This window comes from Ursus americanus, chromosome 21, assembly GCF_024610735.1.
Source record: "Ursus americanus isolate L20-20 chromosome 21, mUrsAme1.1.p, whole genome shotgun sequence".
In the NCBI taxonomy this organism is placed as follows: domain Eukaryota; kingdom Metazoa; phylum Chordata; class Mammalia; order Carnivora; family Ursidae; genus Ursus; species Ursus americanus.
This window is the reverse complement of record NC_142147.1, coordinates 6832273-6857635: the sequence shown is the minus strand read 5'-3', so window position 1 is coordinate 6857635 and position 25363 is coordinate 6832273. Positions and strand designations below refer to the sequence as shown.

Here is a 25363-nt window from a genome sequence, read left to right as displayed (position 1 = left end):
GCATGCAATCTACCGACTAAAGATACAGAATAAACCTTTGGAATATGAATCAGATCGTGATAAATGTAGTAATACACAAAATAAAAATGTTCCCTTTCAACATCACACAAGAGAACCCCTTTTAAAAAATAAATTAGCATATCAAAATATCCTCCTGAGAAACTACATAGGTAGGAAATTAAGGAAATTAGTACTCTTACAAACTACAACTTTTTTGAGGCCTAAATACATATTTTTCCATGTCCTTCCTCATGATATAACATCTAGAAAGCAACATAGCACAATACAGAGAAGTTTGCAAAAAATGTATTTCTTCAATTTCTTATTATTCTGCCTAAATACATGATTACCTAGAAATGTACGCAAGTTAATTTAAAAAATAAATGAATTTCTATTTTTCTTATAATTGGTACAGGCAGTTCATAGGTTTATCAGGACTATTCAACTGGTGTATGACATAAACAAAACTATAAGTGTTTACATGGTTCAAAATGTTAAGTTACAAGAATCAGCATTTTTCACTTTCCAAAATATAGTCTGGTTTATGCTTCAAAAAACAACTACAATTACAGTATCATGTATTTACAGCTCCATGGTAATCAACTACTTTACTACTCTGTGCCTGGGTATCTTCAAATCCAGTGTAAGCCAAAGGGCTGGTCAGCCTGTCACCGTCACTGATACCTAAATATTAGGAACAGACGCATATTTACTCACCTCTTTCCCAATGCTTAAAGAAGGGGGGAAAGAGGCATTTTACCATCACCTTTTCATGCCTGCTCAGTGAAGGAGCTCTAATGGGCTACATGCAAACTACTGAAGCGATAGGAAGAATTTGTAATGTAAAAAATGTATATTATAACATTAGGTGGAAAGAGTAGGATTACAATTGCTTTAAAAAAAGGGTAAAAGCTGCCCAATGAAAAGTCTGGCAGGAAATAAAATATTAACAGGGATTATCTTTGCGTATAGTAGAAAACACGATATATTTTTTTTCCTTTAAAAAAAAAATTTCCAAATTTTCTACCCAGGGTGTGTGTGTGTGTGTGTGTGTGTGTGTGTGTGTGTGTATATATTTCCAACTGGGAAAAGCAATAAGCCTTAAAAGAGATCCTAATGATCTCAAAAGAAAAACAGTCTTTAAGGAATTAAAAACAGTCTTTAATATAGCATGTCTAAACAAATCGAATTGTTATTCTTATAGTGGTCATTCCTAAATCTTTTTATGTACTCATTTGTACAGATGCACTCATTTAAAGGACTGCAAGACTTCCAAAATACAATTATGTTTTAATCTTACTTGAACTCACAAAGCACTCAGAGAGCACTTACCAAGTCTGGCACTGTGCTGCGAGCATGGAGTAAGACAAAGGACAATAAGACAAGCTAAAAACCCTGCTCTACAGAGTTCATACTTTTTCCGTATTTATAGCTTATCTCCACAGTACATAATTACGAATGCCAGAGGCCTATATTATTTAATCATTAAGAGAAAACAATGGATAGTAAGTGGTCAGTTTAGAGCTAAAGAGTAAGATCATATCTGACTGCACATATATTAATGGAGAAAGCCTTGAACTGGGGCCTAAAAATAAGACTAAACTTTAAAGAGGCAAAGAAAAGCTATATGCAAATAGAGGTTATAAGGAGGATAGTGAGTAAACCATAACATGTCTGGCATACTATGCTAAAAATATATTAAAAGCTTGCTACTTTGGTTATTTTCCCTTCATGGAGACTAATAATGAAAAAGCTAATTTATTTAGAACATCATCATTTCAGGTTCATGAACATGGATCGTGGAAAGCAAAATTCATTTTTCTTCTCATCTTGTTTGAGCCAAAGATTCCTTGCACTGATATCATTTTATTATCTGAACAAAGAGCTGACAAACCACTTCCAAAGAGTTACTATCAACAATAACTTGAGATATATCATAGCAATAAATATATCACCAAGAAACAACTAATGAAAAACGATTATGCAAACATGATTTCATAAAACTTCATCCTAAAAGAAGGTATATTTAATTGCTATGAACTGATTTAAATTCTTTAAATGTAATATTTAAATATAAAAATGTTAAGCTGTAAGAACTGATAGGAACAGAGATTCTGTGGCTTATGAAAGTGAACGGAAAAACCCCAATGGAGACAAACCCAAATGAGAAATGTTGATAAGATTGAAAAGCTGTATTAGTTAATATGGAGCATAAACATGACTCTTCTTTCCTTTAAGCCACTCAAAATAATATAAACAAAAAGAATGGACCAATGTAAAGTCAGATTACGATTTTCCAAGTTTAAGATTTAAATGTAAACCAAGTCTTTCTTTTGCTTCCCCATCTCCCACTTCATTATCATTGAACTCTAAAACATACATCTTTGTTTTTAAAATCAATTCCTAATAATACCTTCCTTCACATAAACAGGTATTTCTAGCAAAAAGAGTTCTGAGCATGGGAAAATAGGGAAAGTGAGTGACGAAATCAAGAGAATAAGCAAGGGAGATAACATAAAGCAGCTCTGTTTTTCCCTGGCTATTTTAAGACTGCAGAACAGTGGTGCCTACTGAGAGGCTGAGGAAAAACAAAACTTTGCATGAACTCTAATTGCAAGCATGTGACCATTACTTAAATGCCAAGACCTGGGTGTTTCCAAAATGCTTCAATTGTCACATGGAACCACTTGTTCTCACAAACTCCACCCCATGACTGTGCTATGAGCTACTGTTCTTCCTCCCCTTCTATTCACCTCCAACCCACAGCTCTGACATCAGCCCCTACACCTCTGTTCTCAACCTCTGCTCTCCTTAATGACCACACCCCACTCTCCACCTGCTTCCCAACAACTTCCTCCAGGCTTTGATGCCTTGGGAGGGCTGGTGGGTCATAAGCCCCCAGTAGTGCAAGGGCAGCCTGCTGCAGTGCTTAATGAAGCACCTAGTATAGTGACGGCGAGCGAGTACTTACCAGCAGGCACAGAATGATTCAGACTAATCCACGTACCCTCTATTTGGCAACGATCACAGCCTCTACGCATGCCATACATTCCTAAAAAGCTTATATTTACACATTTTTTAGGCAAATACACAGCCTCATTTTACAAAAGACTCGCAATAGATTCAATTTTCTTAATGATACTCACACATGTGGAAGTACGCTCACCTGAACAGATTTTATGTCTAACAGTATCAGTAAAGACTTAAAACAGAGCTCTGCTTGAAACCAACAACGTTCACAAGAAGTGGTGAGAACTATATTACATATTGCCCACCAACAGTCATCACAAAAATACATTTTTCCACAATTCTGTCACATAAATTAAATAATGCCAAGAACAGGATTATTTAAAAATCAGATTGAATTTTATAAAAAGTCACTGAAGCTTTTAAATGTAAACTTGCTCTCCTGAGAATTTAAAATTAAAATATAATTAAAGCTAATTTTTTTAAGACTGATTTACTTTTTTTTTTAAAGATTTTTATTTATTTATTTGACACAGAGACAGCCAATGAGAGAGACAGCCAGTGAGAGAGAGACAAGCAGAGGGAGTGGGAGAGGAAGAAGCAGGCTCCCAGCAGAGGAGCCCAATGTGGGGCTCGATCCCAGAACGCTGGGATCACGCCCTGAGCCGAAGGCAGACACTTAACGACTGAGCCACCCAGGTGCCCCTAATTAGAGCTAATTTTTATCAAACGCTTACTACTGTGTGTTAGGCACTGAGTAAGCGCTTTCCAAGCCTTACTGGATAAGCAATCCCAATGTGGCAAGAAAGAGGACAAATTACCTACATGTCATGGGCTCACGACATTAACTTCACAACAATAATCCCACAAATTCCCTTTCTAAATTCTGTCAAACACACAATACTATGCTACAGATATCAAAAGAAAAAAGTGAACTAGAACAACTCTGAATGCATAAATCAAGTCACTTGAATGGGAAATATCTCCCAAAAGCTCTCTAGATAAAATAAAAAGATGCAGGCTCTACCTCCAGTTTCTCCAATATTGGTACAAGGTGCCAATTTCTTTACAAAAGCCAAGTACAGCCTCTAGTGGCACATGTGAGGATAAGCAAGTCTAGGTGACAAAAATAGTTTGAAATTGCCAGAAAGAATGACCCAGATCAATTCCCTAACCTAATCTGCAGCCCTCATTGCTTATTTATTGAAATCTTGGAATGACTTTTCTTTAATGCGTAAGAATTGTAAACAAGCAAATAAAAGAGAAAAAGAACGATTTTTCATGGAAAAGTTTCTGAAACCATTTCCCATCCCCGCCTAAGGCCAATGATCTTATGAATAAGACAAATGGAAAACAAGGTGTTATAAAACCACCATATTCTTTCCCCCCCACCACAATCCAAGTTTAATCCCTTTCACCAAATTGTAAATATGCATTTATATTAGCCTTGGCCATTGGCAGTTGCTCACTGCCTGCACTGACATGCTTCTCAAAGCCTCCACTTATAATCTAGATTGCTTTAACAACTTTAAGGCGAGGGACGACCTTGAGGAGAGAAGTTTTATCTTCAGTTTAATTACTTTCTACTGGAAGTTCAGCAGTTTCTTTAAAAAAATTTTTTTTTTTTAAAAAATCGGAGATATCATTGACATTAGTTTCAGGTTTACAACATCATATTTATAAGCATCCATGGTGTCTACATTTTAAAATGTTCTTTAATACACACACTATCGGTATATTTTCTCACAACTCGCAACTGCTATGAAACCCTTAACCTCGAAACAAAGTTCATGCTTTCCCAAAGCATCTTCCAATCTGAGCAACAGAGACCACAGAGAACAAAACCATGAACATAACATGCAAATCTGATTCTAATAATTTAAGATTAATCAAAGATTCAGTTCTCACAGCATAATGTATCTTTACAGAAAGGGTGTCAAAAATGCAAGGAGAGGTCTTAATAATTATCCTAACCTTTCTCCTTATTACTCATACGGAAAACCAGCCTTCTTAAAAGAAAGTTAAACTGCAAACACATTTGTTAGCAAAGATTTTTTTCCCTTCTCCTACTGGCCCCAGCTGTTGTACTTATTTTTTAAACTCTAAGAGTTATGGGTCATTACTTATGAAATGCTACTAGGCCAAAATGAATGTAAAGACACTGTAATATCTAACCGTAACTGATTTATAACTGCATTCAAATGAAATTCCAGGAAAGCTAAGGCAGAAACTCGTTATCCACTATCATAGAAATACCAAGGGTGGTTTGAATGTACCATTACAGTTAAGGCTCGATGCCAGTTATAAACATCCTATAGATGGACTATAAACAAGGATTATGAATGTCCTTTTGATTCAAGGTATCACAAATAGCCCTTTGAGAAAAAGATATATATTATGCCTTGGCTTTTGAGGGGCTTTAGTCAACTAAAACGGAGAACCAGAGACTAAACCGAAAGAGTCTACCTGTGTCCTCGAATGTCGGACTGGTCACATACTCCTCCAAGTGCAATCCTGTGGAACTCTCGACCAAGAGTTTTGGCCACTGATCTTCCCACACTTGTTTTACCAACTCCAGGAGGGCCAACAAAGCAAAGAATAGGGCCCTTCAGGTTGTTCTTCAGCTGTCTGACAGCCAGGTATTCCAGCACTCTTTTCTTCAGTTTTTCCATAGCATAATGATCGTTATCCAGAAGAATCCGGGCTGCTCGAATGTCCAGACGGTCTGTCAAATAACCGCAGAGTAAGCACACAGAATTTTTAAATGGAAGAACTGCTTTCAAGGCTGACAAAAGTAAAACATGATTTAGCGAAAAAAAAAAAGTGACGAGAACAGAAGTGGATCTTTCTAAATGAGTCTTCAGGGAGACCTGGACCTGGCTTTTTTGCTTAATAAGACTTAGTATCAACAGAAACAGTACGTACCACATACACAATTAAAAACTCAAGGAGGTTGCCTGGGGTGGCTCAGTTGGGTAAGTGTCTGCCTTCAGCTCAGATCATGATCCTGGGATCGAGTTCCACAACAGGCTCCCTGCTCAGGGGCAGTCTGCTTATCCCTCTGTGCTCCCCCCACCATGCTCTCATGTGTGCTGTCTCTCAAAAATAAATCTTAAAAAAAAACCCCAAACTCGAGGAGTTTATATTGCTATCATTTCATTTTCTAGGTACACATTTCTTCTATGGAGACATAATTTCTACGTATTCTATGTGTGCTGGCATTTGTTCCTTCTTTTTTAAAGTGTTTTTTTCTTATTACAGAAGAAATGTATGCTCATTCCAGAAAACCCAATGACACCAATAGAAAGAAGAAAACAGTCAGCCATGATCTCATGTCCTCACGAGAGCATCCCCACCGTCACTCTGGTATACACTATTATTGCAGGTTTTGTACGTGTGTGTGTGACATGTGCTTCTAGAACCTATTTTTCAAATTAGATTATGCGATGCCTTCAGGTTTTGTATCATGTTTGTTCACTTTGCATATTATGGACACCTTTCAGTGTCAAATGTATTTTTTAGTAACATTTTGATGACTACATAATATTCCATTAATTATCCATACTCATTTAAATAATTCCCTACTACTGAGCACTTAGGTTATCTACAAATCCTCACAGTTATAAAGCCTGCTTTACTGTGCATCGCTGTAACTAAATCCCTACCTATATCCACAATTACTTCCTTCAACTAATCTACAGACAGAAGTGCTGCGTCAAAAAAAAATTTAAGATGTAAAGAACTGTCTATCAATTAAAGTCTCACCAGGAATGTATGTTAGGATTTGGTTCTACAGCCAAGCTTTCACCAGGTTTACTGATGTGCTTTACTACTTAAAATACTCGTAGATTAAACCATTAAATACTGATGGTCACCAGCATGAATTCATCAGCTGAGTGACACCCAGGGGATGATACATGCCACATGATCACACTGACAGAGGAGAGGTTGGGAAAGAGGAAAACACACACAAGCCCACTCTTTCAATCAGTGATTTGGAACCTGCCCCGCATTTTTCCTACAGAGAAGAAAAAAAAAATAGCCTTAAATGGTAGTTTGTTTCCCCAGCTAGTTTGAAAAAACCTAGCTAAGCAGTAATGTATGTAATTTAATTATAGTACTATTGCTTTTAGTTCTGGCTAAGCGATTTGGAAAGGGAAGAACAAAACTTCTTCCCCCTTTCCTGGCTTCAGACCCCAATTAATGAATACATGAATCAAATGAAAGAGGAAGTTTCCCAACTGTTTTATAATGCAAACCCAGACTCTAAAACCTACCGTAGGCAAACACAAAAGAAAACTTCAGACCAGTCCCATTCTGTATACTAAAACGCTCGTAAATCAAACCTATTAAGAGTAATCTACTAAGTCCCAGTGGGATTTATTTTAGTTATGCAAAGATGGTTTAATATTAGGTTACTGATATACTTATTACACCACCATGTCCAAGAAGGAAAACCTTCCACCAGAATGTCATTTTGTACCTAAAAAGGCCCTTGTTATAATGCAACATCCACCCCTAATTAACATTTAGTAAACTAAGAACAGAATTCCATGTAATTCAGAAAAAACTGAAAACACTCTGAAGGAATTTCTTCTAAGAGGTATGCCAAGTAAAGACAACTTTAAACAGTGCTTCGACTTTTGAGGAAAGATAATTTCCATACTACATAAAGTATTGTTTTGTGTCTTTTTCTACACAGGATACATTTTTTTCTGATTATTCTTTTTAATGATTCAAAATGCACACTTCCTATTTTGAATAATACGTGTGGCTATGTGTAAAAAATTTAAAACGAAGTATTAACTCCTTGAGTTTTTAATTGTGTAGTACTATTTCTGTTGATACTAAATCTTCTTTACAACGGGAAGACTGAAATGGTACCTACTGGCCCTTTCCATTCAAGATGGGAAAATTAGCAAACTTATTTCTCCAAATCTTTCTTTTCTGCTTTTGATGATCTCTACTTAGGTAAGCTTCCCTTTCAAAAATCACAAAAGACATGTTCATGGTTTTGTAACCACGCTTACAATAATTATTTAGATCAAATTCTATATAGGAATGGCTTAAAAGTTCAAACACGCCTCCCTTTATACTACAATTTACCCATTTTCAGTTCTCTGCTGGAATAGTAAACAATGAGAAGTACGTTCATGTGGGGCAGGGACACGAATGCCATCCATCTCTAATGCTGACCCACACCTAGCAGAGACTGAGTTTCTAGCACGTGGGTGGTCTCCTTCCATAGTTGTGAAAATAGTAACAGCTTTGCCCGGTTTTTATATTTTCTTGTTTATTTAGGTAAAGAACAGGAGTCAGCACTCTTGTGTTCAATGAAATGTTTTCCTCCAAAATCTGTACAATTATACTGTATAAGCCTGGTAAAAATTCCTGATTAGTAATTAAGTTCATTTTTTAAATAAGACAAGTGGAGGAGGGAGGAAGCTGAGAGCAACTTACTAGGCTACTGATAGCAAATTATCAAATCTGCAATGTTAATATTCTCAGACCACTAAACTATATATTCTATATGCGCCCTGCATTTCCCTTATGTCATTAGTTAAAATAAATCCTGAAGCACAGAAAAATGTTACAGAGATAATACCAAAATTTCAAAATAAGGCCCCTGGGATTACAAAGTTATCTAGATGCTCTTAGCACTGTACACTAGTCCAACTGTCAAGACAAAGTAACAGGGTTTGAAAATTGTCACAACTCCATTAACAACAACAAAAAAACTATCAAATATATACTATCAAGGAAGAATGGCAGGCGAAACAAAAGCAGAGCAGTTAAATAACACATATAAAGTTTAAATGTAACTTTCTTTCCCAGGTCTAAACTAATGGAGCAGAGCCCTCCCCAAATCTCGCAGAACAGGACCACTTCACTTAAAAAGTAGACACTGGAGAGTTAAGAGTTAACAGAAGACTACTGGAACCAAAATGGATTTCCCAACAACCCAGTGAGATCAGGACTGACAGCTGACCTCAAACTGGTCAGGCGACAATGACGAGGAGCTAAGTCAATGGGAACACATGCTCTCCTGCACTCGTTTCACTATGGAGTTTCCAAAAAGGATTCTGAATAAAGACTTAAATCAAGAAATTCAGCTTCAGTTTGTTTGGTAAAATAACTTCAACTAGAAGGCAATGTTGTCATGCAAACATGAAACAAATTAAGAAATAAATTTACCAGCACAGTAACATCAACAGCTCTATGTATAATAGCCAACAAACTGGAAACAAACCAAATACCCATCAATAGGTAAATGGATAAACAAGTTACTAATTATGCTGAAAAAATCAGAAAAAAAAGGGAGTACATACTACATCACTCCAATTCTATAACATTTTTAAAAATATGAACTAATCTACAGAGGTTGGGGATAGGGAGGGAAAGGAAAGAGGTAGGGATTACAGAGAAGCATGAGAAAATTTAAGAGGTGATGGATATGTTCACTATCTTAATTATGGTAATGGTATTACAGATACATGTTAAAACTCATCAAAATGTATATATTACATATGTACACTTTACTGTTTATCAATTATACCAAAATAAAGGTGGAAAATAAAGCACATAAAGCAAAAAAAAAAATATTGCTTCTGAACAACTGCTTCTACAGTTCACCAGTGCAACCTACTTTAATCTAATGAAAACTTACAGATTCTCAGAATTTAAGAGAAAACAAAAGGTGAATTAGCCTTTTAATTTGAATTAATTTAATTTTATATATACATTCAAACAGAGAGAAAAACTTAAAAAAACCCAAAATCTAGAGAATGGGATGAATGCAGATTTACAGAGCATTCATGAAAGAATAACTAGCATAACTTAGAATGGACCTGCTTTCCACAACAAGAACCTAACTATAAGAGGAATGAAATCTAAGGCTTGTCAAAACAAAAGGAAGATGATTAGGCCAATTTCATCCTAGTACCTAGCCATGCACATTAAAAATGTGTTAAGATGATCCTGGGGTGCCTGGGTGGCTCAGTCGGTTAAGGGTCTCATTCTAGATTTTGGCTCAGGTCATGATCTCAGGGTTGTGGGACTGACTCCCACATCAGGCCCTGTGCTCGGACAGGAGTCTGCTTGGGATTCAATCCCTCGCCCTCTGCCTCTCCCACTACTTGTGCATGCGTGCACGTGCTCTCAAATAAATAAATAAATTTTAAAAATGTGTTAGGTGATCCTTTCAAAAAAAACTAATTAAAAAGGAGCTATCTTGAGGAGGGAGGCAACATGGCAGAAGAGTAGGGGATCTCATTTCATCTGGTCTCTTGAATTCAGCTAGATATCAAATTATTCTGAACACCCATGAATTCAACCTGGGGATGTAAGAAAAGAATTGCTGGAATTCTACAAATAGAAAAGCAACCACTTTTTGCAAGGTAGGCGGTGCAGAGAAGTGAAAGTGAGGGGATATATCGGAAGACAAATGGCATGGGGACAGAGCGTCTGTAAGCAGGACACCAGAAAGTGATATAGCCCCAGAGTACAAAATTGAAACTTTTAGAAGTCTGCTCCCATGAGGGATGACATCCCTGGCTGAAAGGTGTTCAGGTGGCGAAGTGAAGAAGAATCCTAGGTGGGACAGTGTGGTCTCAGGATCCCCAGGGTCACAGGAAAAAAGAGGATGTCTGAGCCAGCAGAATTTCCAAGCACTGGAGTTGGGAAACTGGCTATGGTCAGCAAGCCAAAGTGGGCTCTCAGCTTGGGTTTGCCATAAACCACTAACCATGGCACGACTAGCAACCGATCTCCATGCGGGGGCCTTGCAAGTGGCCCAGGCCCACAGCAACCCTCCTCCCTCCCTCGGGAGAATCAGTGCAGTTGTGTAACGCCTGAGTCTGCAGAGTTTGGTGCACACAAACATGAAGACTGCTTTTCCCTGAGGGTTTACTGAAGAGAGGGGGACGTGATCTTTCAGCTCTGGGGCTGGAGAGTGGGGCACCGCCATTTTTATTTTTATCCTCTAAAGTGGTGCAGAAAGCCTTCAGGGAACAAAAGCCACATAGAGCAACTGGAAGCAGCTTACACTGAGCCCCGGCCCCTGGCAGTACAGCTCCTCCAGGCAAAGACACCTGAGAATCAGCGCAGCAGGGCCCCCCCTGCAGAAGACCAGCTGGAACATCAGGCGAATACCAAGTTTACGGAACACACAGAACTGCAAAACTCCAGTGGGGGGGGGGGCAGGGAACAGTATGTGGAATTTGAGGGTTTTTTCTCATGATTCTTTTACCTTTCAGTTTAAAATTTTCCTTCCCCCCCCCCCAAAAAAAAGGGGCACCTGGGTGGCACAGTGGTTAAGCGCCTGCCTTCGGCTCAGGGCGTGATCCCGGCGTTATGGGATCGAGCCCCACATCAGGCTCCTCTGCTGTGAGCCTGCTTCTTCCTCTCCCACTCCCCTGCTGTGTTCCCTCTCTCGCTGGCTGTCTCTATCTCTGTCAAATAAATAAATAAAATCTTTAAAAAAAAAAAAAAATTTCCTTTCCCTTTTTTTTCCTTTCAACTAGTTTATTTTAATCTACTTTTTGTTTTTAAGTCTTTTTTTAACTTTCATTTTTACATTTATATTTTATAGATATATTCTTCGTTTTTGGCTTCCTGTCACTGAATTCAATTTCATTTTTGTATATATATAAGTTTTGCTTTCTTTACAATTTTGGGATTAGTGTCTTCTAACAAACAGACCAAAATACACCCAGGACCAAGTGGATCACCCTCTTTTGTCCATGGGTGATTATATTCTTGCCTCCCCCCCCCCATTTTTTCTTTTTCTTTTCTGTTTTGGTTTCTGACCTCTTCGGATTTGTCTGGTGTGTATTTTGCTTGGGTTGTGGTTGGTATTTTTGATTTTGTTCTCTCATCCGCCCATTCTTCTCTGGGCAAAATGACTAGAAGGAGGAATTCACAACAAAAGAAAGAACCAGAAATAATATTCTCTGCCACACATCTAATCAATATGGATATAGGTAAAATGTTGGAGACAGAATTCAGGATAACAATTTTAAAGTTACTAACTGGGCCTGAAGAAAGCATAAAAGACACTAAAGAATCTCTTAATGCAGAAATAAAATCTAATCAGGCTGAAATTAAAAATGCTTTAACTGAGATGCAGTCTAAAATGGATCCTCTAACAGGTATGGTAAATGAGGCAGAAGACAGAGTGACACAGAAGACAAGATGATGGAAAGGAAAGAAGCTGAGGAAAAGAGAGAAAAACAGCTAATGGACCATCAGGGAAGGCTTTGAGAAACCAGTGATACCATGATGCTAAACAATATTAGAATTATTGGGGTCCCAGAGGAAGAAGAAAGAGCGAGATAGGGAAAGAAGATATATTTGAGCAGGTCATGGCTGAGAACTTCCCTAACCTGGAGAAGGAAACAGGTATTCAAGTCCAGGATGTACAAGGAACCCCCGTCAAAAATCGATAAAAATAGATCAACACCCCAACATGTAACAGTGAAGCTTATAAATTTCAGAGATAAAGAGAAGATCCTGACAGCAACTCAAGACAAGAACTCCATAACCTACAAGGTAGGAACATTTGCCAGGCAGCTGACCTTTCCACAGAGACCTGGTAGGTCAGAAAGGGCTAGCATGATATATTCAGGGTACTAAATGAGAAAAACATGCAGCCAAGAATACTATATCAAGCAAGGCTGTCATTCAGAATGGAAGGACAGATAAACAGCTTCCAGGACAAACAGAAACTGAAAGAATATGTGACCACCAAGCCAGCCCTGCAAGGAATATTAAGGGGGATCCTGTAAGCAAAGAGAGAGTCCAAGAGTAACATAAACCAGAAAGAAACAGAGACAATCTATAGAAACAGGGACTTTACAGGCAAAACAATGGCACTAAATGTGTATTTTTCTATAGTTACTCTGAATGTAAATGGCCTAATGCTCCAATCAAAAGATAGAGGGCAAGAGACTGGATTAAAAAAGCAAGACCCACTGAATCACTCTCTGCAAGAGACTCATTTTAGACCCAAAGACACCTCCAGATGGAAAGTACGGAGTGGAGAACCATTTACCATGCTAATGGACCTCAAAAGAAAGCTGGGGTAGTAATCCTCATATCAGACAAATTAGATTTTAAACCAGAGATTACAGTAAGAGATGAAGAGGGACACTATATCATATTTAAAGGGTCTACCCAACAAGAAGATCTAACAATTAAAAATATTTATGCACCTAACTTGGGAGGAGCCAATTATATCAACCATTAATAACCAAATTAAAGAAACACACAGCTAATATTACAGTAATACTAGGGCACTTCAACACCCCACTCACGGCAATGGAGAGATCATCTAAGCAGAAGATCAACAAGGAAAGAAGGGCTTTGAATGACACATTGGACCAGATGGACCTCACAGATATATACAGAGCATTCCATCCTAAAGCAACAGAATACACGTTCTTCTTGAGTGCACATGGAATTTTCTCTAGAATAGATCACATACTGGGTCACAGATAAGGTCTCAACCAATACCAAAAGACTGGGATTATTTCTTGCATACTGTCAGACCACAATGCTTTGAAACTGGAACTCAATCATCAGAGGAAATCTGGGAGGAATGCAAACACTTGGAGGTTAAAGAGCATCCTACTAAGGAGTGAATGGGTCAACCAGAAAATTAAAGAAGAATTTTAAAAATTCATGGAAACTAATGAAAATGAAAACACAGCTGTTCAAAACCTTTGGTATACAGCAAAAGTGGTCCTCAGAGGGAAGCATGTAGTAATACAAGCCTCTCTCAAGAAACAAGAGCGGTCTCAAATACACAAGCTAAACTTACACCTAAAGAGGCTAGAGAAAGACCAGCAAATAAAGCTTAAACCAAGCAGGAGAGGAGAAACAATAAAGAATAGGGCAGGAATCAATGAAATAGAAACCAGAAGAACAGTAGAACAGATAAACAAAACTAGAAGCTGGTTCTTTGAAAGAATAAGATGGATAAATCCCTATCAAGACTTACTTAAAAGAAAAAAAGACCCAAATTAATAAAATCATGAATGAAAGAGGAGAGATTACGACCAACACCAAGGAAATACAATTTTAAGAACATATTATGAGCAACTACATATCAAAAATTAGGCAATATGGGAGAAATGGATGCATTCCTAAAACATATAAACTAGCAAAAGTGAAACAGGAAGAAACAGAAAACCTGAACAGACCATAACCAGCAAGGAAACTGAAGCAGTAATCAAAAATGTCCCAACAAACAAGAGTCCAGGGCCGGATGGCTTCCCAGGGGAATTCTACACCAAACATTTAAAGAAGCTGTTTCAAACAACAGAAATGAAAGGAAAACTTCCAAACTCGTTCTATGGGGTCAGCATTACCTTGATCTCAAAACCAGAAAAGACCCCACCAAAAAGGAGAATTACAGACCAATATCCCTGATGAACATGGATGCTGAAATTCTCACCAAGATACCAGCCAACAGGATCCAACAGTACATTAAAAGGATTATTCATCACAACCAAGTGGGATTTATTCCTGGACTGCAAGTGTGGTTCAACATTAGCCAATCAATCAATGGGATACATCACATTAATAAAAGAAAGGACAAGAACCCTATGATTCTCTCAATAGATGCAGAAAAAGCATTTGACAAAGTACAGTATCCTTTCTTGATTAAACCTCTTCACATGGGGGTGCCTGGGTGGCACAGCGGTAAAGCGTCTGCCTTCGGCTCAGGGCGTGATCCGGCGTTATGGGATCGAGCCCCACATCAGGCTCCTCCGCTATGAGCCTGCTTCTTCCTCTCCCACTCCCCCTGCTTGTGCTCCCTCTCTCGCTGGCTGTCTGTATCTCTGTCAAATAAATAAATAAAATATCTTAAAAAAAACAAAAACAAAAAAAAACTCTTCACAGTGTAGGGAGAGAGGGAACATACCTCACTATCATAAAAGCCATATACGAAAAGCCCACAGCAAATATCATTCTCAACAGGGAAAAACTGACAGCTTTTCCCCTAAGGGTCCTTAAGGAACACAACAGGGATGCCCACTCTCACCACTGTTGCTCAACACAGTATTAGAAGTCCTAGCCTCAGCAATCAGACAACAAAAAGAAATAAAAGGCATTCAAATTAGCAAAGAAGTCAAACTCTCACTCTTCTCAGACATGATACTTTCTGTGGAAAACCCAAAAGACTCCACCCCAAAATTGCTGGAACTCATACAGGAATTCAGCAGTGTGGAAGGATATAAAATCAATGCACAGAAATCAGTTGCATTTCTATACACTAACAAGACAGAAGAAAGAGAAATTAAGGAATCAATCCCATTTACAATTACACCAAAAACCGTAAGATACCTAGGAATAAACCTAACCAAAGAGGTAAAGGATTTATACTCAGAAAACTATAGAACACTCATGAAAGAATTTGAGGAAGATCCCAAGAAATGGAAAAACATTCCATGCTCATGGATTGGAAGAATAAATATTGTTAAAATATCTGTGCTACCCATAGCAATCTACACATTCAATGCAATCCCTATCAAAATATCATCAACATTTTTCACAGAGCTGGAACAAATAATCCTAAAATTTGTACGCAACCAAAAAAGACCCCAAATAGCCAGAGGAATGTTGAAAAAGAAAACCAAAGCTGGTGGCATCATGTGGCCAGACTTCAAGCTCTATTACCAAGCTGTAATCACCAAGACAGTATTGTCCTGGCACAAAAATAGACACACAGATCAATGGAACAGAACAGAGAGCCCAGATATGGACCCTCAACTCTATGGTCAATTAATCTTCGATAGAGCAGTAAAGAAGATCTAATGGAAAAAGGACAGTCTCTTCAATAAATGGTGCTGGGAAAACTGGACAGCCACATGTAGAAGAATGAGACTAGACCATTTTCTTATACCATACACAAAGATAAACTCAAAATGGATGAACGACCTAAATGTGAGACAGGAATCCATCAAAATCCTCGAGGACAACACACACAGCAACCTCTTCGACTTTAGCCACAGCAACTTCTTGCTAGACAAGTCTCCAAAGGCAAGGGAAACAAAAGCAAAATGAACTACTGGGACTTCATCAAGATAGAAAGCTTCTGCAGAGCAAAGGAAACAGTCAACAAAACTAAAAGGCAACCTACAGAATGGGAGAAGATATTTGTAAGTGATATATCAGATAAAGGGCTAGTATCCAAGATCTACTAAGAACTTATCAAACTCAATATCCAAAAACCAAATAATCCAGTCAAGAAATGGGCGAAGACATGAATAGACATTTCTCTAAAGAAGACATACAAATGGCCAACAGACACATGAAAAAGTGCTCCACATCACTCGACATCAGGGAAATACAAAATAAAACCACAATGAGATATAACCTCACAACCAGTTAGAATGGCTAAAATTAACAAGACAGGAAACAACAAATGGCGAGGATGTGGAGAAAGGGGAACCCTTTAACACTGTTGATGGGAATACAAGCTGGTACAGCCACTCTGGAAAACGGTATGAAGATTTCTCAAGAAGTTAAAAATAGAGCTACCCTATGTCCCAGCAATTGCACTACTAGGTATTTACCCCAAAGATACAAATGTATTGATTCAAAGGGGCACCTGCACCCCAATGTTTATAGCAGCAATGTCCCCAATAGCCAAACTGTGGAAAGAGCCGAGACGTCCAACGACAGATGAATGGATAAAGAAGACATGGTGTGTGTGTGTATGTATATATATACATATATATATATATACATACACACACACACACACACACACACACACACACACACACACTGGAATACTACTCAGCCATCAGAAAGGATGAATACTTACCATTTACATTGACATGGATGGAACTGGAGAGTATTATGCTGAGTGAAATAAGTCAATCAAAGAAACAATTACCATATGCTTTCACTCATACATGGAATAATAAGAAACAGCACGGAGGATCATAAGGGAAGGGAGGGAAAACTGAATGGGAAGTCATCAGAGAGGGTGACAAACCATGAGAGACTCTTAACTATAGGAAACAAACTGAGGGTTGCTAGAGGGGAGGTGGTTGAGGGAATGAGATAACTAGGTGATGGGCATTAAGGAGGGCATGTGATGTGATGAGCACTGGGTACTATATGCAACTGATGAACCACTGAACACTACACCTGAAACTAATGTTATACTCCATGCGGGCTAATTTAATCTAAAAACAAAACAAAAAAACCAAAGATAGCAGACAGCATACAGCAAATAGCATTTCTAAAAACCACACTATCCTCTAACATACACCTGACCATTTGGTCATCTAAAACTGTAATTTGGAAAAAAAAGAGAATGTTGCTGCCTTAGGACAGCAAGGGTCAAAGAAAAAATGCAGCATATACATTAGAAGCAGAAAAGATTAATACATTCAATTTAGTGTTCAATGTAAAGAAATTGGGGGGAGGGGAATAAACGATCAAACTAGATTCAAGTTAAGGCATTAGGCTGTTCCTCCTGAGATTTTTGCTGAAAAAACTTTGTAGCATATGAGATCACATATTTAATGCTGTCTTTAAGGTAAGAGTAAATGTTTATGGATTAAACATGGCAAAGTCCAACTGTAGTGCTCCTTTAGTTTTCCCCCCCAGAAAGGTTCTTGTAATTAATTGTATTTTAAAAATAACTTCTCATTATTATAAATAATATCTTACTGAATAATAATTTGTATTATACAAATTGTATATTAAGTAAGATTTATATTTTGTTTGTGGGTTTTGTTGTTGTTGTTTGTTTTCTTAGTTTTATTACAATCAGGGACAATATGGTCAACATCCATGGAATTTAGAACCTGCTAAATCATATAATGGCTTGACAAGATTTATATTTAATCTGGATTATCTATTCTTTTAAAAATAAATTTGATGTATAACATTGTTTAAAAAAAAAAAAAACAGGAGCTATTTTAACCTTAACATTGTCCCAGATAGTTAATTTAACACGAACGTGCTTCATTCTGGGCCTTCTAGGAGGTAAAAACAATTTTTTTTAAGTTCTCAGTACCAGAAAGGATGGTCCTCTGTAGGTTAATAGGCAACTATTTTTTAATATTAAAAATTCAACATCCAGAAATCTGGTTTGTACGGCACATCTTATGTGGGGCATAAATGTGTGCTTTAGAGGTCACATTTGAAAAAAAATCTCTGGCATTTTCTTAAATGTAGGAATTTTACTAGCCAGGATAATGTATCTTTAAATTTTCAAAAGTCAACCATATAGCTACTCCTATGCCAGCAGCCGTTCAGCCGTCAATCAATCCACTGCCGAACTCAGTAAACCTTGGGTGTAATAACTAACCTGTAATACTAGCCTGCCAATAACAGAAACAAGCGCAAATAAACGGTTCTAAAAATTGTGAAAGTCAATGGAGTATTTCTCACCCCAAGAGAAAAGAACAAATTCACAGGAAAGAGAAAAGTTCTACAGAAGGACAGAATTTAAATTCATTTTATAGGCTTTTGTATGAGAAAAAACAAAATTCCAAACGGCACAACTGTTCTTTATACAGCTATATGTACCTTATTCTTTAAATATAAACGTTCATCATCTGATTGACTATTGGTATTAAGAAACACATCTATCAACAATCATAAAAATCCTATCTTTCTCCAAAATCAGGGAAAAGGCGCTTTCCTGTAGCACCTTCTTTTCCTATTTGGTCCCAAGACCTAGATGATACAAGTTCAGCGTTTAAATAATTTATGTAAAGAACTATAGTAACAGTAAGATAATCAGTGGTGAGTATTTCAATAGAAGCTACATGAGCTTTCTGAGTAACAATCAGATTGTAAAAAGGTGTTATTTTGTTGGCTTACCAGTTGTACTTTTGTTCCAAGGAAGTTCCACCATAAGTTCTAAATAATTTCTAGTCAGAGCATATTCTGGCATTGACTGAGGCATTTTTTTGAGTCTGTGGGGAAAGAACACATAGCAAAAATGTTCCACAACACAGAAGAATTCCCTAACAACACAAAAATCCGGCACCTGCTTTTCTGGGTCAGATATATTATGCATATTTGATTTTAAAAATCTGGAAACGTTTCTTAAAAATGTGGTTATTTTGTTTTATGATGTATTTACGGAACAAAATTAAACAGATACCTGCAAAACGGGGGTGAGGCATGGGGGAGGGAACACTATATCAGATTCTATCCTTGAAATATGACCTTACCAATATCGGTATCTCACAGCAGGAGTCTCAAGTCACACTTATCTACTGATATACCTATCACAATAAAATTTAAGTGCCTAACCATGCATAACAATAATTATATATTATTAATTATATATTTTATATATATTATAATAATTATTTATTATTAATTATATATATTTTGTATTAGAGATGAAATCAGCTCATAAAAGCAAGATAATATCAGATATTTAATTAAAAAATGCAACTTCCACAATAAATGCAGTGTTTAAAAAAGTGTTCTGCCCACAACAGATGTTCTACATTTAGTAATTAATGCCAGTCAATATAAAACATCCCTGAACTACAACTCATGTCCTTAACTGTGAACCTGAGAAAGTCTAATCTTTAGTTACTGAGCATTCACTTAGGTTCATTATAATTCACTAATAAAAGAAAATGTAACACAGTTATACTGTGTCGAGTATGAAAAGAAAATACCGGTTTTCTATTTAACCCTCAGATTATCCATATGCCCTATGCTGACATCAAGGTTTCTGTGTACTTCATCTTATACAAAGAGAAACTGACAGTTCCTGCCCTCTAGAGTTTATCTTTTTTCTAAAGAAGAAAAAAGTGACATGTGAAGAACACAGTAATAACTGAACAAACACTGTGTCTAAGCAAAGCACAATCCATTTGTTAAGACAATAAAAACGCAGCTAAGAAGAGTGACCATGTTTGACAGTACGCTGTAAGTGGAAGAACTGCATCACTTATACACAGCAACTGAGAAAAAGATTAGGGACACTGGTGTTAATTCAGGAGTATTAAGAATGTTTTAAAAATCAGATTCTGGTTGAGGAATGAAGAGGGATAATCTGAAGATTCCAAGGATCACAGCTACAGTCTGAGAATTTGGAAAGCCATGAAAGGTAAAAGGTGACATTGGAAAGATAAAATGAATAGAGTGATCTATACCTATATAGAACATAAGGAGAAAGGTCAAATAACATAAAACAAATAACTCAGCTTTCAGTTTGTGATCCAAAGAAGCAGATTCCAGTTTCCATGAGCAGCAATTTTTAACATTAATATGCAAAATGAAAATACCAATGAGTCAACAGCTTTTTTTTAGCATCAATTTACCTTTTTATCTCTTTGACACAGACCTTATGGGCCTGCTCTGGCATACTGGATGTTCGTATTTTTCTCTCCAGCATGACAATGTCATCATTGTCTTCATCCTCATCGTCATCTTCTAAAGCTCCTGGGATGTGTGCAATTCTCCTAACAGGACGTATTGCTATAACCTAAAGTAGAAAGCAGAAGGGTAAAACTGTGTGTCAAAATAAATTGGAAATGAGGTACCTAGTGACACACAAGGTTATAATCGGTGCTGAATACCATTTTCATAATTAGAGTCTATATCTTTAGGAACGAAGTTCAAAATGATAACTAAGAGGCACAAGCACATATGGAAGCAACAGAATTTCAAAAGTGGATCAATATAAAGTGCACATTATTTTACTATATGCTTATACTACAATATGAGAAAAAAATTCAAGAACTGGCTACTAAAAATCATGAAAAATCTAGGAATATCTTTCTTTGAGCTATAACTGCAGCCACTACTTTCTTGATTATATTACTACTTAGCAACTACCAACAGAATAAATTCCACTTTCCCTCCTACATTACAAAATTTCTCTCTAACATCATTAATGTTTCTACCATTGACTCTATTCTCTTTTGACTTCAACACACAGAAAAGTCTTCCTCCGCTCAAAATATTTTATCCTACCTATGTCCCTTTCAGTTAACTACACACTATTCGCTTCCCTTCTTCTGATGTTCTTGCTTTTCCAACAAGTGGCTTTGACCATCACTTCCCTTTCCTCCTTGAGTACTTCAATAATCTGTACTTGACACTTTGGCTTTTGTCTCCATTATGTTGAAATTGCCCTCTGAAATCCAACGACCATCCTCTTTGCCAAACCAAATGGCTTTATGTTCTCTTTCTCCACAACTTCTCTATCATATTTTAAAACTTCCGAAGTGCTCTTTTGAAATTCTCAACTCAATAATATCATGAATCAACACCAGCCATCAATGGAACAAAATGATATACTGGTATTTCATTTAAAAGCATGGGAATTTAACCAAAGAGGTGAAAGACCTGTACTGTGAAAACTATAAAACACTGATGAAAGGAATTGAAGATGACACAGAGAAATGGAAAGACATTCCATTCTCATGGATTGGAAGAACAAATATTGTTAAAATACCTATACCACCCAAAGCAATCTACACATTTAATGCAATTCCTATCAAAATACCACCAGCATTTTTTCTTCCACCAGGCTAGAACAAACAATCTTACATTTGTATGGAACCACAAATGACCCAGAATAGCCAAAGCAATCTTGAAAAAGCAAAGCAAAGCTGGAGGCTTCACAATTTGGGACTTCAAGTTATATTACAATGCTGTAACGATCAAATCAGTATGGTACTGGCACAAAAATAGACATATAGATCAATGGAACAGAATAAAAAACCCAGAAATGAATCCATAATGATATGGTCAATTAATCTTTGAAAAAGCAGGAAAAGAACAGCCAATAGGAAAAAGACTGTCTCTTCGACAAATGATATTGGGAAAACCAGACAGTAACATGCAAAAGAATGAAACTGGACTACTTTCTTATACCACATACAAAAATAAATTCAAAATGGATTAAAGACCTAAATGTGAGACCTGAACTATAAAAATCCTAGAAGAGAACATAGGCAGTAACCTCTTTGACATTGGCTGTAGCAAATTCTTCCTAGATATGGCTCCTGAGGCAAGGTAAACAAAAGCAACAATAAACTACTGGGACTACATCAAGATAAAAATCTTCTGGGGCGCCTGGGTGGCGTAGTCGTTAAGTGTCTGCCTTCCGCTCAGGGCGTGACCCCAGCGTTCTGAGATCAAGACCCACGTCAGGCTCCTCCGCTGAGAGCCTGCTTCTTCCTCTCCCACTCCCCCTGCTTGTGTTCCCTCTCTTGCTGGCTGTCTCTCCCTCTGTCAAATAAATAAATAAAATCTTTAAAAAAAAAAATCTTCTGTACAATGAAGGAAACAATCAACAAAACTAAAAGGCAACCTATGGAATGGGAGAAGATATTTGCAAATGACATATCTGATAAATGGTTAGTATTTGAAATACACAAAGAACTTATAAAACTCAACACCCAAAAAACAATCCAATTAAAACATGAGCAGAAGACATGAGTATATAGTTTTCCAAAGAAGACATCCAGATGGCCAACAGACACACGAAAAGATGCTCAACTTCACTCATCATCAGGGAAATGCAAATCAAAACTATGAGATATCATCTCACACCTGTTAGAATGGCTAAAGTCAAAAACTCAAGAAACAACAAGTATTGGTGAGGATGTGGAGAAAAAGGAACCTTCCTGCACTACTGGTGGGAATGCAAACTGGTGCAGCCACCATGGAAAACAGTATGGAAGCTGTGCAAAAAGTTAAAAATAGAACTACTCTATGATCTAGCAATTGCACTACGAGGCATTTGCCCAAAGAATACGAGAATTCTAATTCAAAAGGACACATGCGCCCTGATGTTTATAGCAGCATTATTTACGACAGCCAAATTATGGAAATAGCCCAAGTGTCCACTGACTGATGAATGGATAAAGAAGTTGTGGTACACACACACACACACACACGCACACACACACACACACACACACACACACACGCAGAGGAATACTACTCAGCTATAAAAAAGAATGAAATCTTACCACTGGCAATGACATGGATGGAGCTAAAGAGAATAATGCTAAGCGAAATAAGTCAGCCAAAGAAAGACAAATAGCATGTGATTTCATTCATATGTGGAATTTAGGAAACAAAACGACCAAGCAAAGGGGGGAAAAAAAAGAGGCAAACGAAGAAACAGACTCTTAACTACAGAGAACAAGCTGATGGTTACTAGAGGGGAGAGGGTGGGGGAATGGACGAAATAGGTGATGGGGGTTAAGGAGTGGGTACACCTGTCGTGATGAGCACTGGATGTGTGGAAGTGCTGAATCACTATATTGCACACCTGAAACTCATTACACTGTACACGAACTAAATGGAATTTTAATAAAAACTTAAAAAAAAAAAGGAAACATGAGATATACAACTATCACCTTAAATTATTTTCAAAGACACTTATCACAGTTGTTAATTTTTAAAATATAGAAAACATCGGAAACAACACACAATGACTGGCAAAGAGAAATGACTTAGTAAATTATCCTTTTTGGTGACGAACCAAAAATTACCAAGAACAAAAGAAGAGAAAATATTACCGTGTTTTTAAAAAAAAGACAGACCCAGACGTGGAAAAGGAGTAGAAAAACATACTGAATTCAGAATTTTATCAGTAACTTGAGTGGTAAGAGACAATGAAGGTTTTGCTTTGTTCCTTTCTTTATTCCCCCAATTTTTCTTTTAACTTAAAAAAAACCCTGAATCTCACATCACATAAAAACAACTGGAAACGTGAAGAAGCAGACAGAAAGAAATATTTACCCGCTTATCATCATCTTGCTTGTGTTTTCTGGTCTTCTGAAGCAATTTCAGGCCTTCAATTTGTCTGACGAGCAGCGGTATGGTCATCTTGAACCGTTCCTCTAGACTCACAGCATCTAAAATCTAAGGGAACATGAGTCAGTTAGTACAATCTCTCAGGAACACATGCTCCCAAAACAAGGCAGTCAGAGTCATGACTTAAATTGTTAAGTAAAAAAGCCAACTATCAACATTTACAGCTACGTTATAGCCAATACAACCAGATTAACTATATTAAACCACTAGAATCCTAAAAAGGAAAAAAAGCATCTTGACAGTTCCTTTAAAAATGAAGTCATGTGTACTGTTCCCACAGCAAGAACAAAATACACATTTAATGTCAACTCTTTCTGTGAATTGTTCTTTTAAACCCAGAATGTATCTGCATATTAGGCCTAAAAAATTCTAGGGTCAAAATATTAAATTTTTACATTCATCAAAGAATAGAAGCACTTTTAACCAACCACCAATGATCGGAGTAATTAATGCTCACCATTCTCTCAAACATCCCTGCTGATGCCCACAGCCAGCTTATTTTTTAAAGTTTTCTCCATTTAACTTTTTCCATAAATTGACAAACTACTAGTACTGATAATGTGAATAAAAGAGCTGCCTGAACATACAAAAATGTAAATCAATCACTTTTAATAGTCAATTTCAGCGAAAGAGCATTTTTAACTACTTTTATAGATCTCTAGTACGTCTTACTGAAGGTCAGAATGTATTACTTCGAATAAAAACTGACAAAACAACTTAGTATTTAAGAAGGGAATACTATACCTGGAGCTTCTCTTTGTTGCTTGTTCGAATAATTGAAGTCAGAATGTCTGGTAAAGCTTCCCTTGGAAGACTATCTAAAAGGCGTCGCAATTTAGCAACTGCAGGGACAGACATATCTAACATCTCAACCAACTACAAGGAAAAAGAAGTCTTTTTAATGAAATCTGGCATTATTTGTGAATTCAAAAAACAGACTGCTATATAGGTTTAATGTTTGGGCCTCAGAGTCTTTGGTTCTGAAAGATCACTGATTACTACAGTCAGGTGTCAGAGGAAAAGAGAAGTATATTCAAAATATCAAACAGAATCGAAAAGTAAAAAATGGCTCAAATGTGGGTAATACGAACGTTTAAAAGGCTCTGTAAATTTATGATCTTATTTTGAAAAAAATTAAAATTTAAGCAAAAGTTGCAATAGTACAATAAACTCCTATCCTCCCCCTAAGTTCACCAATTATTAACATTCTGCCACGTTCGCGTTTTCTAAGCATGTGTGCGCTCACGCCCGCACAGTTATTGCTGAACGTTTTAAAGTAAGTGGCAGACACCATAACCCTTGTTCTTAAGAACAAAGGCACTCTCTTACATAATCACAGTGTAATTACCAAATTCTGGAAATTTAATAGAGTCGATGCTATTATGCTAACCAATGAGTAGCTGAAATACCATTTTTTAGTAGAACATCTGGATTAACGAGAATCTGAGTGCTGACTGTGAATGATTTTTATAAAAACAACGTCCAGGGTACACCTGGAGTTAAGACACATTAAGTTCAAAGCAAGCTTTCAGTAACTATGATAATCATTGGGGTTACTGAC

General features: G+C 37.1%; 1 protein-coding gene across 1 annotated transcript in view; it reads right to left on the bottom strand.

Annotated features, from left to right (window-relative positions):
• The window catches only part of LONP2 (lon peptidase 2, peroxisomal), a 100133-nt gene that overhangs the window by 65170 nt on the left and 9600 nt on the right, over positions 1-25363 (bottom strand). Inside the window, exons 3-7 of the mRNA XM_045806729.2 lie at positions 24547-24678; positions 23728-23850; positions 20286-20449; positions 18820-18914; positions 5434-5692 (exon numbers count right to left, since the gene is read on the bottom strand). Of these exons, the coding sequence (XP_045662685.1) occupies positions 5434-5692; positions 18820-18914; positions 20286-20449; positions 23728-23850; positions 24547-24678 (773 nt within the window). The remainder of the gene's footprint in view (positions 1-5433; positions 5693-18819; positions 18915-20285; positions 20450-23727; positions 23851-24546; positions 24679-25363) is intronic.